This window comes from Phoca vitulina, unplaced genomic scaffold (genome assembly GCF_004348235.1).
Source record: "Phoca vitulina isolate PV1807 unplaced genomic scaffold, GSC_HSeal_1.0 scaffold4, whole genome shotgun sequence".
In the NCBI taxonomy this organism is placed as follows: Eukaryota; Metazoa; Chordata; class Mammalia; order Carnivora; family Phocidae; genus Phoca; species Phoca vitulina.
In genome coordinates this window covers 60,925,960-60,943,114 of record NW_022589707.1, presented here as the reverse complement: position 1 = coordinate 60,943,114, position 17,155 = coordinate 60,925,960, and the positions used below count along the sequence as shown (strand labels likewise).

Below are 17,155 nucleotides of genomic sequence, written 5' to 3'. Positions count from 1 at the left end.
GGTAGGGGATGTGGATTCCCCGAGTCTGGAAATATAGAGAAATGACAGTTTCTGTAGTGACAGAGGCTTGCTCTCTGCTGTACTCTTAAGTAGCTCTCAAGGTGCCAGAAGTTGTGGGGAACGTGGATGGTCTGGAGAGGATGCTTCTGAGGACCAACCCTTAGCCTGTAGGGAGTAGCAAAGCCCAACAGATGGCGCCACCATGATGACTGAGCACTGATGATCAGCCAATCTAACAAATGGGCACGTGAGGCAATTGAATTTTATTTGAAAACAAAAAACAAAAAAAAAAGAAAACGTGAAGTCTCATAACTAAGACTGATGAAATTGATTCTCTCTGTTGGGAGTAATGAAAGGATACTATCCCGCAGTATGGGAGAAGAGAAAACATTTAATACTGACTGGCATCATGTCCCTCAGTAATCCTGGCTTCAACATTATCTTTTCCCTCCGGCCTGGCCTAGTCATTTCTTGTGACCAGTTCCCACTCTTTCTGTTCAGATTCTCATCCTGTGTCCCCTCTTCATCCCATTCTTAGTGTACCCAAATCTCTGTCTTCTTTGCCCACAGGCAGAATCTGAAAAGTCCTTGTTCTTTATCATCAGTACAAATTAATATTTGTATCTGTCTCCTTTACTAGCATTCCAGACTACTTCTGGGGACCATCTTGCATACATTAAAGGGTTCATGAAGGGCCCTCTCTCATTAAAAGTGACTTTACCCAAGAAATAATTTATCCCTGAATGAAATAATTTATCCCCTACAATGAAAATTGCTGTAAATTTTTGGGAAGGATAGTTTACAGAGTGTAAAGAAAACTGTTAGAGAAATAGACCATATTTCTGCACGGAGAGACTCTATATTGTAAGAATGTCAGTTCTTCCTAAAATTGATGTCTACACCAAAATAAGTTCCAGGTGAATCAAATGTTAAACATTTTTAAAAATGTATAAAAAACTAAATTATAATTAATCTGGATAGCTATGCAAACTCTGAGAGGAAGACATTCTAATATTTTTTAAAAATGGGAAAAATTTGACTATCGAAAGTTAACGTCATTGTATTTAAGAAAAATCAAAGTGGTTAAAAATTTTGTAGCAATTATAACATAGGCTTACATCTTATTTTAATGAATGGTTCATATAAATGAAAACAAAGCAGAAAGTCTGTAATGTATAAAAGGACAAAACTTTAGACAATTAACTAAAGAAGAAATACACTAGTTAATAATTACAGAGAAAGTGTTCAAACTCTAGTAATCAAATGAATTTAGATTTTTTAAAAAAAGAAGACCATTTCTAACTTCCAAACTAGCAAAAAATGTTTTTTAAAGTATAACAACATACTGGTGAGTGAAATATCACTGTTACACATCAATGAGTTATATAACTTGCGACAATCATTCATAAAAGTCCTTAAAACAGTTCACACATTTCAGCTTAATGATTCTATGTAGGAGGAAATTATGCCAAGGAAATAATCTTAAAATTTTCACAAACATTTATTAATTTTAGCATTAATTATGAGATCAAAACTTTCGAAAAAAATCCTCATATCCAACAGTTGGGTAAACTAACTTGTGGAATATCATGTAATGCCTTTCAAATGACATTTAAAGTAATTCTGTAACACCATGGAAATGTTTATGGTAGCAAACAAAAGGCAATGTTGGTCAATAGCAATGTTAAAATTTGTCTAAGCTAACTGTTACTTAGGGAAACAAACATTTAAACACAATGACGTATCACTACACACCCACCAGATTGGCTAAAATTAAATAGAGCAAAAATACCAGCCATAGATGAGCATGTGGCCCAACAAGAACCCTCACGCATGGCTTATGGAAGTGTAAACTGGACCTGTTTGGCACTATCTAGTAAAGGTGAAGGTATGCATACCCAGTGAACCAGTCATTCCATTCATAGGCCTAGAACCCAGAAATGCCTGCACGTGAGCACCAGGGTACAGGAATGTACAAGAATGCTCAGCACAGCAATGTTTGGAATAGCCTGAAACTAGAAATGTCCATCACCAGTAGGATGGATAGATTGTGGATTACTTGTGCAGTGAGACAGAACACAATCAAATGAACGAATGACAGCTTCAGCATCACAACATAGATTATTTTCACAAACATAATGTTGAATGAAAGAAGCAAGTCATAGAAGAATATGTGTTTATTATTTCACTTATATAAAGTTCAAAAATAAATGAAACAAAACTTTCTTGCTTAGGGATACATACAGAGGTGGTAAAACTATAAGAAATGCGTAATAGTCAGGAGAATAATACCTCCGGCGGGCTGGAGGAGTTGCGCTGGGGAAGGAGCGTAGGAAAGTGGAGGGCTTCCCTGGCTCTTGGAGGTGTTTGATTTCTTGACCTGGGATATGATCGAAGATGGAGGCAGACACTGGAGTGATACATCTATAAGCCAAGGAACCCCAAGGATTGTCAGCCATCACCAGAAGCTGGGAGAGAGCCATGAGACAGACTCTCCCTGAAAGCCCTTAGAGGAAGCCAACCCTGCTGACGCCCTAATTTCAGACTTCCAGTCTCCGGAACTGTGAACACATTCCTGTTGTCTTAAGCAACCTAGTTTGTGGTACTTTGTTACGGCAGTGCTAGGAAGCTAACACATTGTATTTTCACATTAAGAATACTTATTAAGGGGAGCCTGGTGGCCCAGTCAGTTAAGCGTCTGCCTTCGGCTCAGATCATGATCTCAGCGTCCTGGGATCGAGTCGCGAGTCAGCTCCCTGCTCAGCAGGGCATCTGGTGTCTTGCTTCTCCCTCTCCTTTTGCCCCACCCCACACTTGTGCTTGCTTTCTCTCTCTCTCGTTCACTTTCTCTCAAATAAATAAATAAAACCTTTTTTTAAAAAAAGAATATTTGTTAGAAGTTTCCAAGAATTTATAGTTGAGGTCTCTAATGTCTTGAATAAAGCACAAAATCTAAAATAAAAAAGTACTCAAATCGTCCCACTTTATATATTCTCTGGAAAAGTTATGCTCCAAGATACAATTCAAATATAAAAAATAAAGATCTCCTGTTCAGAAAAGAAATCTATGCGGCACATCTAGTTGTACCAACAGGTCAAGGATCAATAGTAAAAGTCCAAGTACATTAAAAAATAAAGGATGTGGTTTGTTCCAAGTTGGCCTGTAAAATTTTCATCCTGACCCTTTGATTCCTTTCCTTACTGGAAATTCTCCAGTGTCTGAAGTGACCCTGCATTTGGCTTCTGGGAAGCCATTCTTATTCATTCCATTTCCCTCCAGAGCAAAGCAGGGCTGACCTGGAAAGACATCTGACACAGAGCTTCTCCAGGGTGGAATACTGATGCACACGGATGGCTCTGTGGGAGACCGTCTTTGGTTATAAGTCTGCTCTCTGCAAGTTGAGAGAACAGACAGCCTCCGAGTTTATAGCACAAAGTGCTCTCAGAAACCTCACTGGGGGGTTGATTTTGTATAGGATGCTGAGCATGTGTGTGGGAGTATTGCCCTTCCTAAGTAGGTTCTGCCTGATCACAGGATGCCATAAACAAAGGCATAAAGGGGCAATATATGGAAAACAAATTTTTAAAAAATTCATAAAATGCAAGGTGATTTCTCTAGTCCTTTCAAGTTTTCAACTACCCAAAGAGAGCAAAGTACAGGAAAGATTTCTTCTAGAAAAATCATGAGGTAGAATGTACAGTGGTAAGAGATTTTTGAAGCCAGGCTGTCTGCTCTCAGACCTTCGTTCTATCGCATCATAGCTTGATGTCGTTATTAGCCTTTCTAAGTACAAATTTCTTCATCTGTAAAATTAGGGTAAAAATTGCACCTATTGCAAAGGGTTGCTAAGGAAGATTCAATGAGGCAACATATGAAAAGCATTTAGCTCAGAATGTTACAAATGGTAAGTGCTTAATAAATATTAGTTGCTGAAATAATAATCATTATAATAAAAAAATCTTTCCAGATTTAAACTTGAAGTAGTTATAAAAATTTCCAGTAGAATTGATTATAGAGTAGGCCCCCTAGGGGTCGATGCGTTCACCCCATTAAATTAGGCAGAGAAGGAAAATTTCAGCTTCTTAAGTTGACCATTCTAGTACTTAACACACTCTATCAGAAAAATAAAATTCACTTCAGTTTCCTGGTGTGTTAGATAAGTGAGTCTGGTTAAGTAATTTCTGCGGAGCTTTCCAAACAGTACAAATTTGTATTTCTAACAACCATTATCAGCCATAAATCAAATATGTCTCTAAGTCACTCTCTTTCTTTCAGTGAGTATTTCTATTAGATTGGCTTCTACCCCTTTCCAAGCAAAATATGACCTTCAGGCTAGCTTGGTGGTCACAGTGTTTGTGTTCTTAGTTTTTCCCCAGTTGTATTCCGAAGGAGTCTTAGACTTGGGTGGCTCTAGTATCAGCTGTTGGCAGTCAGAGCTGGGCAACTTCCATAATACTAAAGTTTGCTTGGACCAAACTTTCAGGTTCCCCAGCTTTGAAAGAGAAGAAAAACATGATTTTGTGAAATATTCAAAGAAATTGGTGATATTTAAAGCCACCTGTGTGAGCTCCAAAGGTTGCAATATAACCTTTATTTTCAATGATATTTGCTATTTTATCGATAAAAGCTATTTAGTTACAGGAATCACTTTGTATTTTCCAATCCACCTGGGGAACTGAAACTCAATGGAGTGCTCTGGCTTTCCCGTGGAAATCCTCGGTTCTCCCCCCACCCTTACCCAACCCCAGTACATTTGCTGGTTGTCCAGGAGGCGGCCCTGTTGTTTCAAATGCCTGGCTTCCCTGGGGACCAACAAAGGACCCTGGAAAGAATGGCTTATGTAAGGCAGTCAAAGGTTGAAAGGGAAGCGGCGGGAAAAGTCTTGAACCTCAGGAATAATGGCAAAATATGTTGACATAATTGTCTTCCTCAATCGCCCTTTCTAGGGGCCAACGTGAACATGAAGACCAACAATCAGGATGAGGAGACGCCCTTGCACACGGCTGCCCACTTCGGCCTCTCGGAGCTGGTGGCCTTCTACGTGGAGCACGGGGCCATAGTGGACAGTGTGAATGCCCACATGGAGACCCCGCTGGCCATCGCCACCTACTGGGCCCTCCGCTTTAAAGAGCAGGAGTACAGCAGGGAGCACCACTTGATCTGCCGCATGCTGTTGGACTACAAGGCCGAGGTCAATGCCAGGGATGACGACTTCAAATCCCCGCTGCACAAGGCAGCCTGGAACTGTGACCACGTGCTCATGCACATGATGCTGGAGGCGGGGGCCGAAGCCAATCTCATGGACATCAACGGCTGTGCTGCCATCCAGTACGTGCTGAAGGTCACCTCTGTGCGCCCGGCGGCCCAGCCTGAGATCTGCTACCAGCTCCTGTTGAACCATGGGGCTGCCCGGATATACCCTCCACAGTTCCACAAGGTGAGGCTATGTGCAAGGTGCCCAGTGCAGAACCCAGTAGTCAGCAGGGTCCCCAGAGACTCCAAGGATGGCTGGGTCTCTCCACTCTGGTGATAACTCAAGCTTATTTGAGGCTTGAGTCTCCGGCTAACTCCCTTTGATTCTCCAACTGGCCTCACACTGACATACACGACCCTGGCGACTCGGTCCTTGTCCAGTTTGGTTTGAAATCTGGGGCTGAGAGCTAAGAACGAGAACAAGAGTGGCAGATAATTCTCCATGCCTCGTGTGAGCACCAGTGAACAGCTAGCAGCTTCTGCCAGACTGAGTTGAGAAAGATCAGAAAGCTACTTTAAGTCTCCTGCAGAGACCAGTGGCGTCGACAGGAAAATACTTGCCATCTTTTGAGCAGAATATATTTTAAATTACGTACGGAATGTATTTTAAATTACGTATGGAACCGTTCTTGTTTTACATTTTTATCTCTGCACTGTCACTTATAACTCGTTCAGTCTAGACTTAGCCAAACTATTCATGCCAGGAATAAAGAAGCCTGGACTTTGGGATCAAACAAACTTGGGTCTTTCCACTTCCCTAAGAATTTTACTTTGAATACATTACTTAAGTCTCCCAAGCCTCAGATTCTTCCACTGTGAAATGGGTACACTCTGCCTTTATGCTTTTGCAATAATATGCAGACGTGATCCTACATTAGAAGGAAATTAATCTTACTAGTAGCACACAGATATACTCAGGGCCCAGAGGATGGTGCAAACCTTTCTTTACTCTTCCTCTTGAGTCGCTTCAGTCCTTGCAGAGTGCCTGCCCCAGCTCCATCCCACATCTGCAAGTACCTCTCCCTTGGTCTCTGTTCATCTTCTTGCTCCACCTACATCTCATTAGTAGGGCCATCTTCATAGTGCAACTTCTAGAAGACAGACAATTGATCTCTTTCTCCTATGGCTCACTCCACAAAGCATAATTTCGTGTGTATTTATTTTCTAAGGCCACCTTCTTTCCAGAGAAAAGGGTGGAGAGGGAGGAAGGGCATGGAGGTACCAGCAAAATGTACCTACCTCGCTTTATCTGTGAATAATAACTGTTTTGTCCTAAGTTTGCTTTAAGAATGAAACAAGATGACATTTGAGAGGTGTTGGCACTGTGCCTGGTGAGTGGCAACCATTAGAAAAATGGCGGCTGTCATTCTTGCTATTACTACGTATTTTTGATCAGTGGAATCAGTGCCCTGGGCCTGGGTTAGCCACAGCGGGCCTCTCTAACCAGGAGAGACAATGTGGGAGACTGCCCAGAGACAAAATGTGTTTTAGCCTGAAACTCACTGCTGGTTGACTGTGGATGAAACAGGTCTCTATGAAAGTAGCTAGAATACCCTTTCCTCTTTTTGCCCCTTTGAGAGCCAGATTGAGGGAAATGGGCTTTCACAGGGAGTTTCTGCTCTCCAGTGAGAAGTCTGGCAAATGTGAAGAAGGTCCCCAGGTCCTTTCCCCAAAAGCAGTCCCCTGAGAGGTGACAGTGAGGAGGCTTAGGAGCAGAGGCTTAACGATGAATCCTGGCTTGGCTATTTATGTGCATTACGATTTCTGAACAAGTCCCTGATCTCTCAGATCTCAATTTCCTCATCTAAAAAAATGAAGGTAAAAATATCAGCTTTTCCAAAATGTTTCAGGAATAAGTGGGTAAGATATGTCCATCATCCAGCCCAGTAGTGGCGCTCAACAAAATTGTTTCCTTTCATCTTTCTCCTCTCAAAACGTACACCTCATCTATTGCAGGAGTCCGTCCTCCTAGCTTTACTTTGGTGGCTCCGCGTGCCTGTAACATCGGTGTCTGACTGTGTGCTCCAAGGACATTATCCAGAGTCAGCATGTTCTTATTCCATTATGTTTCGCTCCTCTCAACTCCTCCAGTTTGGCCATATGCTAAAGAGATTTAGGATGGGATTGGCTACTGGTTGATGGCTGGTATTGTAAACATTTTTGTTGCTACCCAACAGACAGTGTGAGGGAACTGGCCCCCTTCCAAAGGAAAACTAAAGAAAAACTATTGCATTTACTATGCAGATGCTTCAAAGTGATTTAGCACAACTACTCCACAGCCCGACTTTCCAAAGAGAAAGTCATCTTTACGACAAGTAAATGACTGACTCATTTATCCAGAAGATAAAGTGATTTGTTCTCCTGTGGATGGGGAATTCAGTTTCCTTATTTACAAGGAACAAGGTCAGAGCTGAAGATGCTGTCTTCCAAATACAAAGCAAATTTGTAGAGGGTGTATTTCACTGAAAGCCAATGTATAAATTACATAAGGGAAAAAAAAGAATTATAGGGTCTGCAATTGCTTTCCAGGGTACAAAAGGACATTTGATTTTTTTTCTCTCGGCATAATTCAGAAGGAAGTGACACCCCAGGGAGCCAAGATTGGGTTTTCTTGTAGGGCAAGAAAGACATTTTTCTAGGGGAGGGAAAGGTATGTGAGGGTTTGGGGGAGGTAAGGATGATTTCTGCTGTTGAACAATGCCGCAAATGAAGCCCAGAATACAAGCAGTCTCTTTGATCATTAAGTACTTTTCTGCACACAGATATATCAATATAAAAAGAATTTTTTGGCCGAAGTGGCTTACGGAGGTGGCATTGTTTTGGAAGGGTGGCAGAGAGATTTATCTTGAATCTCTTTTTTAATTTATGCTTCCAGGGGCCAGATGATGAGAGCAAGTGTCTAGAGGTCTCTCCAGGTGCCACCATTGTAGAAAGAAATTTTTGTCCGACTGTTCTTCCCTGAAGAGAGAATAGAGACACCAGAGACTCACAGAAAGTGAAGGTCTGTTTCCAGGTGGACAAAGAAGAAGCAGAAGCTTCTCCCCCTGAGTCCACAACAGTCCTTTCTCATTTGATGGTCAAGGTTCCTGGTAGTCAGGGTAGAGTGATGATATGGAGTTTGATGTCTCTTAAGGATCTCTTTTGTTGTTGTTGCCCAGTAGAATAATTATTGAGGCCTGAAGACAGTGTGTCCAACTGTCTTAGTTCTGGAAGAAGCCTGACATGCCAGTGAAGAGAACTGGGAGGCTGTCAGGCTCCTAATGAAGACTTTCGTGCTATGAGAACCAACTTCTGTGAGCCGAAAACATAGTGGTCAGTGTCAGCAAAACCTAATGACAGCAGTGGGAGCTTTGGACTTTGTGCATCGAAAGACTGCAGGTTAAGAACTACTTAATTTTTTTTTCGGCCGAATGAAAGGTAACAAGTTATCTCCCTGTGATATATGGGAGTATGCCAGGTGCAAATTGAGGCACCAGATGTGTGAAGGAGGCTCCTGAAATATGAATGGATGATGTTCCTGTACACATAACTTAGTTTGAACTGTTTCTGAATGGAGGCTGAGAATAATGTTGCCGAATAAAATACAGGATGCTCAGTTAAATCTGAAGTTTAGCTATATAATAAGTACTTTTTCATATAAATATGTCCCATGCAATATTTGGGACACGGGGTGCACCTGGGTGGCTCAGATGGTTAAGCGTCTGCCTTCGGCTCAGGTCATGATCCCAGGGTCCTGGGATCGAGCCCCACATTGGGCTCTCTGCTCCTCGAGGAGTCTGCTTCTCCCTCACCTACTACTGCTGCCCCCGCTTGTGCTCTCTTGCTCTCTCTGTCAAATAAATAAATAAAATCTTAAAAAACAATATTTGGGACATGTTTACACTAAAAATTCTGTGTTGTCTATCTGAAATTCAAATTTAATCTGGCAGTCAATATTATTATTATTATTGTTAGTTAAATCTGGGAACCCTAATCCGGAAGTAGGTAATGTGTTGCAAGAGGAGAGTAACTTTTATCTACGTCTCTTCTGTGATCAAGGTCTTGGCAGGAAGGGGAAAGTAGGGAATATCTGGGGACAAATTACCTATGTTGGGTAAGTGAGCATTTGTCTTTAAATATAACGAGTGCGGCATCCGTGAAGAGTGAGCGTAACCGGGGAATTAGTGTAGAGCAGAGGCCAGTTTTCTGAGTGGCCTTTAAACCATGTGCAGAGCCTCATTACACGCTTTCTGATTTCTCCATACTTTTTTGGTTTATAACTCCATTATAAGTATACTTTTGATTCAAGCCTTGGATTAATTTCAGCTATCATCTCTGTACTAGTGACTCTTAAATGTAAATCTCTATTTTGGATTATCAACTGATTACCCACGTACTTCTCACCACAGATCATCCTTTCAGAAAGGATTTATCTGGAGGTCTTTAGAGAAGGATGTGACGTTCCCGACGATGGCTATGTTTATATTACCAGCAACAGCCTCACATTCGAAAGAGAATTCTTTTGAAATTTCAACAAAACTCAGCCTCAAATAATTATGGTAAAGAGTGATTCTTGTTTCAAAATATCTGTGCAATGAGATTTGTGTCCTGAAACTACTAATTTCACTGGCCGTTATCTAAGAATTAAAATAAGGTAATTAGAATATATTTGAAAGAGCACTAAACTCAGATTAAGAAGACATGAGGTTAAGTCCTCATGCTTCCTCTTACTGTATGCCTCTCTGTTTTTCAATGTTCTCATCTCCAAATTGAGCGGGGGGTGGTGAGTAATCTTTAGGGTCCCTTGCAACTCTAGCATTCTGATACAATGGTAGTAGTTTAGAACTAGTATACAAATTAATTAGTCAGCTTCAGATTTTGTCTGTCTCTTTCACCTGGAGCTCCATATCTGTCATCCTCATCCCAGCTTCAGAGAAAAGAGCAGCCCCAGTTGCCTTAATTTTCTAAGGCCATGGTACTGAAAAGTACCGAGATGGAAGTCCTTCTGGCTACACTTTCTGTAGACACGAAAATGAGGACTCTTCAGAGGTCCTTTAGCAATGAGTCTCTGGCTCCAACCTACCTCCCTACCCTCTTATGGGTTGATGATATAGGATTGTTATTTATGTGGTTAGGCATGGCTGAAAAAGCCATGGTCAGCTGCTCCGCTTTGTGCACTGTGCCCAGAATATGCATGTGAATGGTTCCTCTGCATTAAGCAAGTATATATGTTGTGCTCATTTGGACCCAGCCACATTCACTGATTTAGAGCTTCAATACATACAGTTAGTCTGTGATGGCCTATGCCTGTGCTTAAACATGGGACAACTGAAAGCATCTGACTGCTGGAAATGGACTCACAGTGGCTCACGAGAGCTGAGAAATTATCAGGAATTGTGCGAGCTGGTTGTTAAGTGCAGCATTATTAAAAATTAAATCAAATCGAGACGCCTGGGTGGCTCGGTCGGTTAAGCAGCTGCCTTTGGCTCAGCTGCCCCGGCCCAGGGTCCGGGGATCGAGTCCTGCATTGGGCTCCCCGCTCAGCAGGGAGTCTGCTTCTCCCTCTCCTTCTGCTTCTCCCCCAGCTTGTGCTCTCTCTCTCTCTCTCTGACAAATAAATAAATAAAATCTTTGTAAAAAATTAAATCAAATAAGCTTACAACAAATAGAGTATACTAAAAACAAAGATAATAGATATTTAAAACACATTATTTTCTAATTATTTTCTTTATATTTCTTAATTATTTTCCTCTACATACCTATGCTTTTGATGCTTTAGGCGTCTATTATACCTGTGTAGTGGAAACATTGTATAATGACTGGTTACCGCACATCTCTTCCCTGCCGTGCATTCAGTGATCTCAGGTTGGTAGCTATGAATAGGCCACGATGGGAGTATTTACACCACAGAAATCAGCAAATGCTACTGATCAGACTTTGATTTATTGCTTTGTTGGTGTCTAGACCTAAGAAATTAATGGAGAGAATGTTACTAATACAGATTAAACTTAAAAGTATGTAGTGTCCATAGCTCCGACATTGTGAATAGCACGAAAAATGGGGAAATATGACCCCAGTATTCAAAAATTATTATACATTTCAAGAAAAAAGTTACTCACGTCATTGATGAATGGGTGAAGTTCCAATATAGGTCTTCATTGTTTCACATTTGTGGAATGGTTACTCTTTTGTGTAATAAAATTATCAACCAACATTCATATAACAACTACATGTATTCTTCAATTGCAGACATAGATTTTGGCTATGAATGTAATCCAATATCCATACAAAATTGATAACAAAAATCAGTGAAAGTATTCTGTAAGAACCAATTAACTGTACAAAATAAGAAATAAAGAGTACTGGATATTTTATTATTCATAAACTGTGGGCTGCACATTCTTTATATTAGTAAAAATTTGTATTGCATTTATGTACATATAAATATACGCGCAGTTTTTCCTTTTGCAGAAGGCTTGTTATTGAACATTTTTTTGCATGCCACTGACTCAAACTTCAATTTCAATAAAACTCCCTTATTACTTCTTGAGACCCTCTGGTTGGCCTGTTTGCTGGGACTGACACAGTCCTCTACTGAGGCCAGGCCTCCTGATTTGAAACCATGCTCCAATAAATTCTTACAAATCTTTCTTTCCTGATATCTCCACTCTGATGATCCTGCTTCATCTCACCGTATTTTGTTGTTCCTGATTCCCATTGGGTTTGGGCCATTGCAGCTGGGTTTTGATGTGTTATATTAGAGGAGAGCTGCCATCTCCTTTGTCTCATGCGTTTGTAAGAGAAGTTCTGCTAAAATGAAACCCCCACCCACCTCTGTCCCCATCCTTATCTTATTCCACTTAACCTACTGATGAATTGGGTGGAGGAACTGAACTTGCTTGTTCAACTGTGGGCCTAGAGAAAACCTGAATTCTTGGTTCTTCTGTGTAGTAGGCATCCAGGAACAAGCTCTTTACATCAGGCAGAGACCCATAGTTTGGGGATGCAAATTTAATCTTGGGGTGGAGTGTTAGGAAGCTTGATGTGGTCCCATAATTCAACATATTATATGTAATCAGTTTTACTAGTAATAAAAATAACATTCTGTTCTCTGATTATCATCTTTACTTCATTTTTTTAATAAGTTCTAAACTCAGCAGAGAAAGTTATTTATTGGGTCTCTAAAACTCTGTATGCTATGACGCCAAGGTCTTAAAGATGAGGATGGGTCAGCCCTAGTTACAACTGTGCATCCATCCTCTATCTGTCTCCCATAGTCTGATCCCTCCCTGTTTGAATCCACCCAACTCCCAGTAAGCTGGCCTTCTAGTCTGATCTGGTGGTTTCTAATCTGTCTTCCTCTCCCTAATCTTCATGGCTCTGGTGATAACCCGGCTTCCAATGCTCTCCTCACTTGATGTCTTTCACTCTGATAGGCCTGATTTCCTTTTAACTTTTGGAGTCATACAGACCCGAATTTGAATCCCAGCTCTGTCATTTACTAGCTAAATAACCTTGGGTATAAATTTTCTCCGTCTTAGATTTTAAATCTGTAAAATGGGTATAAGTATAGGACTAACCTCATAGGGTTGTTTGAAGATTGAGCAAGGCAAATATGCAAAGATTTAACATAGTCCCTGACACATAATAAATACTCAAAAGATGGTAGCTATAACTTTTTTCCTTCTCCCTCTCTCCTGCTTGTTAGGATTCCCCAGGCTTTAGACCATGGTCCGCTACCATTTCCATTTATTCCCATTTAGAGTCTTACTGAGCTGTGTGGCATTAGCCAGCACATTCTTTAATGGCGCACAAGTCTCCTCCTCCATCTTGGCCTTCTCAGCGGAGCGTTATCGTGCACATTTTTGACTGACATTAAGACATTGCCTATGACATATCCTTCTGCCCACGATCTGACCATCCCCAAATTAGTATGCCCTTCCCATTTCCTCATTTCCGTCAGTGGCACCCCTATATGTCCTTGTTCTCAGGCTTGAAAATTGCATTCTTTACTCCCCATAGCTGATTAGTCATTAAGCCCCCCTTGCTCTTTCTCAGAGCTTCGGTTACCCTTCATCTCGTGACTGACAGTGAAGCTAGCTGAGAAGCCGTTTGGTGCACTCCCATTCAGCCTCCTTACTGCTCTCTGCCCTTGATATCCTTGTTTTCTCCTTTGTGCTTTTTTCATGATGCTCAAGGGACACTTGATGATCTTTAAGCCAGTCTCTTATTATTTATTGACTTACACTGCTTGCTCTTTGAAATGTGTATGTCTTTTCTCTTCAACTAGGTTGTCAACTCCTTGAAGACAAAAAACAGGTCATAAACTTCTCGGAATTACTGTCATAGGGCTAAACACAGTGCTCAATAAAGGCCTCCTGATGGAATGAATTGATTGAATATAACCCTCTCTTGTTAAGAAAATGTAATAGCGTTCTCTTGCCTGTTAAGCCAGTCCCAAGCTCTTCAGACTGGTCTTGCAGGTAGACCGTCAGAGGGCTCCATCCTAACATGCTCTTAACATCAGCTCTTTCCTGGGCGCCTGGGTGGCTCAGTTGGTTAAGTGACTGCCTTCGGCTCAGGTCATGATCCTGGAGTCCCGGGATCGAGTCCCGCGTCGGGCTACCTGCTCAGCAGGGAGTCTGCTTCTCCCTCTCCCGCTCCCCTGTCTTGTGCTCTCTCTCTCTCTCACTCTCTCTCTCAAATAAATAAATAAAATCTTTAAAAAAAAAAAAAATCAGCTCTTTCCTGACGTGGGCCTTCCATTTGGGTGACACCACATGCACACGCACACACACACACGCACACGCACACGCACACACTGAACTGGGCATTAAAATTATAATCTTTCTGTCTCAGTTTTGCCTGGGGCCTCAAGACAGTAGGTTCTTAACAGCCCACATTGAAAAATACAATGCTGGATCACTTGTGACGAACTTGTAAAGGAGGTAGAGAAGACCAGTGTTGTGACACTTTTCCCAACAATAGGCTGAGGTTGGCAAGGACTGGGAAGTCAGGAAGAACTCTCCCAAGAAAGTTGTTTCAGTGCAAAGGCATGCCTCCCTTCCAATGGCAGCGATGGGGGGCTTTGTCCTCATATCATGTCCAGTGAAGGGTCTTGAAGACGACTCCACAGAGAGCTTGATATATGTTTTCTGGAGCCAAGGGAAAAATGGAACCGATGTGTAACTCATGATGAGAAAATTTAAAGGTTCAAGTCTGTGGCCGGGGTTGCTTGTCTGTTGGCAAAGGAAAGAAAGGCAGGTAAATTCGGAGTCAAGAGTACTTTTGCTGCAGGTTCCCTGTGGACCAGTTGCCGAACCAGCTGGGTCCCTTTGAAATGAAAGCAGACCACACTCAAAGGACTTCTGGAGATGGGTCAGTTTGGCAGAAAGAAGCTGGAGGTGTTCCAGTGGGGAGGGCTGAGGGTTGTAAGGACAGGATGTGCCTTTCATCAGACTCCCACCTTCTTTGTTAGCTCCTCTTTCTCACTTGCTCCTGAATGTTGAAAGAAGTTAGTGTGATTTTATTAATCCTCCCGTCTACGTTGGCACTAGCAGTGTGTTTGAAAACTCAAAGGCGTGAAGCTTCACAAAAGCATTTCAGGGCTCCCAGGAGCCCAAGGAGTCCGTAAGTTGTCGATGTCTCCGTGAGAATGAATGAATCACAGACATGCACTGAACAATTAAAGCTGCATGCTTCCTCGACAGGTGATACAGGCTTGCCATTCTTGTCCCAGGGCAATCGAAGTGGTAGTCAATGCCTATGAACACATCAGGTGGAACGTAAAGTGGAAAAGAGCTATCCCCGACGACGACTTGGAGGTAAAGAATCCATTCACTTTCTGTGGTTTTCACTGTAAAATAGTTCAAGACTGCAATAGAAGTACAGAAAATTCTAATTAAAAAACTGGTCTTGAGAATGCTTTTAAGAGATACTCAAATGCAGTGAGACAAATGGTTATAAAACGTGGATATAAGAGGGGCACCTGGGTGGCCCAGTCGGTTAAGTGTCTGCCTTCGGCTCAGGTCATGATCCCAGGGTCCTGGGATCGAGCCCCGAATCGGGCTCCCTGCTCAGCAGGGAATCTGCTTCTCCCTCTCCCTCTGTGTGCTCAACACACTCTCTCTCTCTCTTTCTTTCTCAAATAAATAAAATCTTTAAAAAGAATGCAGATGTGAGAATAAATAGATACATCATGTATGTAGCATTTACAAATGTCTGGAGGATTTCTCCATTTAAGGGCAAGTTGAACATTTGTATATAGGTGACAGTTTTACTTTCTCCTCAATAATTTAGATAATTTAATAATAATAATAATAGTAGTAATATTTGAGATTGCTTATGTAATATTTTTACCAGAAGATTAGTTTTTCACGTAGGTTATTTCATTTGCTTTTTTGAAAAGATATATTTATTTATTTTAGAGAGATAGAGAGAGGAGGAGGATGAGAGGAAGGGACAGAGGGAGAGGGAATCTCAAGCAGATGCCACACTGAGCGCTGAGCCCCACGTGGGGCCCAGTCTCACAACCCTGAGATCACAACCTGAGCCGAAACCAAGAGTCAGACACTTAACCGACTGAGCCACCCAGGCGCCCCTATTTCATTCACTTTTAGTTATCTTGAAGACTTTAGGTATATTAAAAATCCTTAATGAGTCATGCAGAAAGCCACTGACAAAGCTGAGTTCTCACTCTGCAAATGGACTTTGCTGCCTTGGTAAACCAGCCCTCCCACTGAGCCTCCCATTCTTGGTTTTAGCAGTCACAGGCCGTCTCCAGCATGTGGAGAGGAACCAGGCACAGAGTGCAAAGCTCATCGGGCTCAGAGCCTGATGGCTTAGGTGCAATTGTACTCTGCTACTTTTGAACTATCTTACCCTTAAAAAGTTACTTATAATCTGCGTTAGCGTCATTAATAGAAAAAATATCTGAATGTATGGGCCACATAAGGCACATAGAGGGTATACAGTGGTATTTAGATTAATTTCAAATTGCTGTTTTGATATACGCTGGTCCAGGCAGTTCGCAGGAGTATATTTTATCTCATTTCCTGGGTTCTGAATTGTAGCATGGTATACCCCCTCGTCTCCCTTTTCTCCTCACATATCACTGCCTCAGCCCCCATCTCAATTTCATGTTTAATTTTATCTCATGGTCAGAGACCCTAGAAAGCTGCCACTGTGTAAAAAGTAGGGACCAAGTGCGTCATTGTTGATTTCTACTGATGTAAACCCCAGGGCTTTTCTGCCTCTAACCTGTCATGCCTTCCTTTACAGAGACACTGGGATTTTTACCACTCTCTCTTCACTGTGTGCAGTAACTCTCCAAGGACTCTCATGCATTTATCGAGATGCGCCATTCGAAGAACGTTGCACAACAGATGTCACCGAGCAATTCCTTTGCTGTCCCTCCCATTGTCATTGAAAAAGTACTTGCTTTTGGAGCCAGAGGGAATCATTTATTAAGCCTTATGAGACAGAAGTTCCCAATCCTAGATATTTAAGTGGACTCACCGGGTAGACACAGTTTGCATAAATAAAATGGTACTTGGGTTGATTATAACACTTCAGGGATTTCAAAAGACTTGACAAACTCTATGTCATTAATCCTAGGGTATCACGGTGAGGGGAAATAAACAAGAAGTAAAGTTAAGGAATTCTCAAAGACCAGAATGTATCCAGCAGGTACTGAGCGCAGTGATGACTAATGTGTATAGTGTTTTTCCTTGGTGCCTGACATATTTTTGTAAAACTTTTCATATATCATCTCACTTGAAATGGGACCCAGTTTTTCGTACAACCAATCTCATTCTCTCCCTTCTCAGTAATAGGTTTACATTACTGTTCAGTTGGCGAAATCATAGACTTTGTGATTGGCCTCTTAATCTCAGTGGCTTCCCCCAAACTCCCCTCCCACCAC

General features: G+C 41.7%; 1 protein-coding gene across 1 annotated transcript in view; it reads left to right on the top strand.

Moving 5' to 3' along the window:
• The window catches only part of ASB4 (ankyrin repeat and SOCS box containing 4), a 57,825-nt gene extending 41,124 nt beyond the window's left edge, over positions 1-16,701 (top strand). The window contains exons 3-5 of the mRNA XM_032401248.1: positions 4,947-5,437; positions 14,943-15,056; positions 16,513-16,701. Of these exons, the coding sequence (XP_032257139.1) occupies positions 4,947-5,437; positions 14,943-15,056; positions 16,513-16,701 (794 nt within the window). The remainder of the gene's footprint in view (positions 1-4,946; positions 5,438-14,942; positions 15,057-16,512) is intronic.
• Positions 16,702-17,155: the final 454 nt, after the last annotated feature.